The 6,071-nt window shown below is 46.3% G+C and overlaps 1 protein-coding gene across 1 annotated transcript; it reads left to right on the plus strand.

The window, feature by feature from the left end:
* Positions 1–1,284: 1,284 nt before the first annotated feature.
* Positions 1,285–5,705, plus strand: C2PH10orf67 (chromosome 2p C10orf67 homolog). Its single transcript, XM_069643381.1, has one exon. It carries the CDS (start codon positions 2,164–2,166, stop codon positions 3,787–3,789), a length of 1,626 nt encoding a protein of 541 aa, XP_069499482.1. The 5' UTR covers positions 1,285–2,163; the 3' UTR covers positions 3,790–5,705.
* Positions 5,706–6,071: the final 366 nt, after the last annotated feature.

Below are 6,071 nucleotides of genomic sequence, written 5' to 3' on the forward strand. Positions count from 1 at the left end.
TATTTTTTTTTCTTCAAAACTTTATTTATACATTTAGAACTTTACAGAAGCAATAGAACATAATACAATACCTCAAATGCACAAGGTGATACTTATTCACCCATAATTTCCTAAATAAATCTTTAAGAAGTAACAGAGGGGAACTGAATACAGGGAGTAAGGTGACAGAAGGTAAAGGAAAGAAATACAGTGAAAAAAACAAAACAAAGCAAAATAAGTAACCTAGAACACAACCTTGTCTATTCTATAATTTCTGTGTGGCCTAGGTATTGTCATGCTATAAGGAGGGGGCGGGGGGATCAGTTCATATTTCTGTAACACTTGTTTTGTTCGTTATGAAAAAGGAGGAGTGTGCTGTGTGACCCTCCCAAGTGTGCTGCCCTTTTAAGAGGGGCAGTGTTATGTGTGGCCCTCCCACATGCATTGGCCCGAGCTAATAAAAGGAGCAACTGCAGGCAGGTGCAGCAGAACGGCTGCAGACTCCATAAGGGAATGACCGAGTCTGTGTCTTATTTAGGCCTGCAGGCCCACCCAGTGTGAGCATGGGCCTGTAGGCAATGATGCCGTGTGGCCCCCGTCGCAGCAAGGTGGCTCGGGTCTGCATGGTCTGTGTATGGTCAGACCTGCCGCTCAAGAAGACTGGCTGTTCCCCGGCAACCCCCTGAGGCACTGGGCCTATAAGGTGCTGATGTCCATAGCACCAATGGGGACGGCTTGGTGCCACGAGCCGCCCCCTCCCTGTGATGTCAATAAAGCAGCAAATTAGCGGGCCGGCACATCTTTTGCTTCTAATCCTAGAACTTGCCCTGAATGCAGACGATGTTCTATATCCCGCGCTGCCTTCTGGGATTGCAAAGCACATGTAATGATTAGATCTAAAATTCGAAGGTTTTTGCTCAGATGCTGATAGCAATGTCTTGAAAAAAATATTTTAGGGCGTAACAGTCTTATTTTTGGATAAAAGTGCATCTGGTCTTCGTTTGCATACTTAGCAACAACAGCATAAAAAAACATTGAGGTACAGGCAAAAAAGGAGTAATTAGAAAACAGCCTGACACAAAACAAGTAAAGGGGATAATGGAAAGCCCAAATAAAAACTGGAAAAAGGAGTTACAGTTTAAGTTGGGTAATAATATAGTCGGAATAATAAACTGTGCAAGTGTATTGTTCGCTTTAGTAGCTCGATCCCATCATTATGTGGACTAGGCTTGGTTTGCTCGACATTTTCCCGGGTTGTTTTCTTTTGACGAGCTGTTGTGCTTGTTTTCACCGCGGCACCAGGCAACAGCGGTAACAGAGAGAAACACAGAGTCCCCAAAACAAAACGGCGCTCCACAGCTCTGCAAGCGAACAAAGTGAACTGCGTTTATATATCTCGTCCCATAAGTTACATCCCGAAGTGGCGGAGGACTGTAAATGCAAGCGATAAACACGGCTTTCAGATCAAGGAGCTGCGAAGTAACTTGGAGAGGAACCACAGCAAAAAAAAAAAAAAAGATTGGAGCAAGGAGCAGAAAGTGAAGAAAGCAAAGAAGAAGAAATGGAGAGCTGAGGGGAGACAGGAAAAGAAAGCTGAAGCGGAAGCCCAGAGGAAACGCAGAGCAGAAAGAGGAAGAAGACAGAGGAGAAAAGGAAAGGACCGCAGTGGAGATAAGAAAACAAAGAAAGAACAGAGGAGTGCGATCAAAGGAAGGTAGAGGAGGAAACCGAGGGGAAAAGCAGAGCAGGAAGAGGACAGAGGAGAAACAGAAGGGGGCGCAGTAGAAATAAGGACGCAACGAAGAAGAATTGAGAGGAGACAGGAAAATAAAGCAGAAGAGTAGAGGAAGCAGTGAGCAAAGGAACAGAATTAGAGAAAGCAGAAGAGGAGAGCAAAAGAGTAGATGACATCAAAAGAAAGGACTGGAGAAAGCAGCACAGAGTGAGGAGAGCAGAAGAGAAGGGACAGCGTGAGAAAGCTACTGAAAGATATGGTTACTCACCATTGAGAAGCAGGTCATGAACAATCACAATGCTAACTGCATGCTACCCATGTGCCCAATCTCTCATGGATGCACTTGCCATGATTCGAACCTGTGAGCGTCAAATTTCATACAGGTTCCTGCAGGAGGGTTGTTGACACACTGAGCTATCCCATTAACTTATCCAAGCAATAAAGCCTGCATGATGGAGGTGATTGCCCGACCACCCGAAAGGTCCATTCCCAGGGACCCCAAGGATCTGAGCGAGCTGGAGGCCGACATCGCAGGCGCTCTGGACCCAGGGCCTTCTATATCTGACCAGTTGAGAGTGAGACCTCATGGCATGGACGGTGCCACCCAAACTGATGCCACTGACATAGTGGCGTTGAAGCAACTGACCGGTGTGACACAAGGACTGTCGGACTCCATTGATTGGCTCAAAAAAGATTTGGCGTACCAGAAAAATGTACTTCGAACCGGCTATGAAGAGCGGCTCCACGAACAGGCCCAGCAGCTCTACTTGAGAACGAACGTGACACTGCGAGATCTGGAAGCCGTTTACCAAGAAAAATTGTTGATGGCTCGAAAGAGCTTCCAGCAGCAGCTCGCCGATGCTCTAGCAGTCATGAAGTCCAAGTATGAGAAATACTATTTAGGTGCTGGAGATCTGTCGTCGGATAGCACGAAAGCTCTGACTCTCAAGCTCCAACAATTGACCAACAAGCTCCAGGCAAAACAATCAAAGATTGAGTCACTCGAAGCACAGCTGCTGGAGTATGAAGAACGCGAGCCGGCGACGCAGATCATTTATGAAACAGAAGAGGACCCAGAGAAAGAGAGAATCCTGGAAGAAAACACAGAACTTAGAGAAGAAATTGAGGCTCTGAAGGATACAATCACAGAGCTGGAAGAGACGTTGACCATCAAAGAGAAGGAGATGCAAGTTTTGGAAGCCGATGCAAGACAAATGAAAGAGACAATGGAAAAGGGTCAGGAGACCATCAACGAGATGGCGGCAGATTTAAAAAAAACAAAAACTGAACTAGAGAATCAGAAGTCTTCAGCGGTGGCGTTGCTGCGCACGCAGAAGGAAGCTATGGAAAAGGCCATGATTGAGAAGATGAAAGCCAGCGAGGAAGAGCTTCGAACTCAACAAGAGATTGAAGCCAGAAAACAGCGAGCTGCCGAAGAGGAGAAAGAAAGACTGCTGCTCGAACGACAACAACTGCTCACCCTTCAGCTGAAGCAAAAGGAGCAGCAGCAGCAGGCCTTTGCTCTGGACAACGAATCAAGGATTGAAGAGCGTCAGAAAATGGCTGCTCAGATGCAGAAGCTGCAGAAAACAATAGAAGGTCAGAGGAAAACGATAGAAAGTCTCAAAAAACAGATAGAGCAGAATAATAGGATCTGGGAAAAGAAATTTGCGATCCTGAAGCAAAGCCTGCATTCCATAAAGGATGAAATGTTTCTCCGGCAGTCCCTCCAACGCCAAGCTGCAAATCTGCACCGGGTGGCTGTCACGTATGCAGTGGAGGCTCCGTTGGGACCTGGGCACGGGTTTGGACATATGGGCATGTCCCGGAACAATTTCTCTTGTCCAGCTTTACCTCTGCCCGGAATAGGGTCCCAGTCCATTCCTCAATTGGAGCGGGCAGGCGTCGACTTCGGCGTCGCGCCGGGGTCTCGCAGCTACAGTTTGAATGAAGATGAGTTGCAGGTTGTGTCTGATGACGAAGAAGAGCTGGATGGAGTGCCCCCCTTACCATCACCCCCGCCGAGCCGCCGGCAAGACTACAGGGCACCATTGGATGAGATGGTTCAGGTCTAACTCCTGGTGAGAGATGCTCCAACTGTCATAAACACAGGAGGACTTTCAATACCTTTTCTCTGGTGTAATTGGCACAAGTGAAACTTTGACACCTTTGACTACTTCTGAAAGTCATAAAGATGGGTATGCGCGGGGGGCATGAGGTATGCGGTAGGAGGGTAAACACCTGGCTATGAGGGTCTTGGAAAACAGGAGTAGCAGAGTGCTGAACTAAAACCTGCACAGACATAAACCTATGCACGCATTATACTTTTAGACACATACAATAAAACGGATGCCTTTTTCACACATAGTATGTGTATGTATGTATAGGATTTATAAGGTGCAAACCTATCCAGGAAGCAAATGCGGTACTGCTATACCTGTGGAGAGCATCCAATGGCTTACAAGTAAGGGTGAAGGGATAGCAGAGGAGCTGGGTTGGATGGTGGAAAGGGGGGAAAAGGGTTGAATGGAGGGGTTGGAGATTGGTGAGATGTTCTTTGAAGAGTTGGGTGTTCAGGCTCTTCCCGGATGGAGGGGCCCAATCTTAACTGCATTGGTAACGTGTGTGCATTAATTAAATAGCTACCTGGATATTGATGGTGTATGGGGGTGTACAAGCCTAGCTGCTATGCTCAATTCCCAGTCTCGTGCATTTCCCTAGACTCTATTAAGTTTGCAGTTTGTTTTCTGTCCTCACGCTATAATTACTTGAGTAGGATACCCCAGGCCTTGTTCAATAATGTTACTTATACCCCAGGACCCACCCACCCATCCAGCGATTGCTGGGACACAAGACCATGTACGTTAACACCAGGGGAGTATCAAGCATGACAAGAGTGGGGGTGAGGGGGGGGGCGAGCCACTAAAATAGTCCAGCTACTTTTCCCTCCAAAAGAAGTGCTCGCGGTTCCACAGGTCTCATTCGCCCCACCTCCCCCCACCGTCCTAATCAACCTTTCTGGTAACATTAGTGGCAGATGGCATTTCAACAGATACACACAAGACAATTAAATAAATGCAGGACCATTTCAGAGGCAGGACATTCATCGATTAGACCTCTGTCCAGGCTCTGTGGGGCACAATGCATGGAGACCCCCACATTTGCATATGGATTGCACCAACAGAAGTGACTTCATAGAAAATGACATTGCAAGGAGCATCATCAGTCTTTGATACTTGGAGGAACCATGGAATTGACTTTAGAATAAGTTGCCATTAGTAGGCCAAGTGGCAAATAACTTTGTGGTGCAAAATACCAAAACTGCACTATTATTAGCTATGTAGCAACTCTAAAGCCATTCGTTTTTTTTATAACAGCATGATATATTAACATAAGCTATGAAGTGAATCACTTACAGAGCTGGAGATAAGACACAGTGAAATTAAATCATTTGCCCAGGATCACACACTTTAGTTGAATGGTGTAACCAGGATGTGGACAATTTAAGCAACTGAACAAATCTTTGCAGGATTAGTTGATAAAGATATTTATTAAGGGGTTTGCTTTACATTTCATGTGCTTAAAGAATACTTTATAGCAATGCCTTGGAAGCAAACCACATTACACAGTAAACTGCCCTTTCATAATTAGCTTTCCTCTATATACGGCGTCGTAGTAATATGTTGAGCAATAGGAGTATGTCTTTAGTTTTGTTTAGTTTTGTTCTCCCCATCCTGCATGCAAAGTCACAATAGCATTACACAGATTAATGTGAGCCTAACAAATCCCCCTTGGGCTTTAAAGCCATAGTCATGATTTCATAAACCATGCACCATTATGCACCCTTCTCACTTCTTATTGCCCCCATTCACTTTTATTAAGGGTCAAAAGTCCCTCCTAATCTGCATCTTGATCCTCATCGGGACTTAAAAACATCCTGGAGCGTGAATGCGTACACCGCTATGTAGGCGAAGGAACTCTGTTAAGATGGGTGCCCCAGGCACAACCAGTACCTAGAGTGCCTTTGTGCAACAAGGTGAATTTCCAGCAGCAACTTATAGCCCCACATCTGACCGAAGCCAAATGGCAGAGCCGGCCGTTCCTAAAGACGGTGATTCAAGGCTACATACACTCTCTGCAGCTCTCCGCAGCAACCGCAGGCTGCCATGCCCGGTCGCCCTGTGCAACACCAGGGAAAAACAACTCTGTGTGACTGAGACAAGCACTGCAGGCCTCCATAGTTTGAAGTCGCACGCCACTCCAGGCCTGGACATAGAGGATGGAAAGTCTGTGAGCCTACGAGCACCTCAAGGTAAGCATGCATTTCACTCCTCTAGCAATGCTGCTACAATTATAT

Source organism: Ambystoma mexicanum, chromosome 2p (genome assembly GCF_040938575.1).
Source record: "Ambystoma mexicanum isolate Mex_15411 chromosome 2p, UKY_AmexF1_1, whole genome shotgun sequence".
NCBI classification, from domain to species: Eukaryota; Metazoa; Chordata; class Amphibia; order Caudata; family Ambystomatidae; genus Ambystoma; species Ambystoma mexicanum.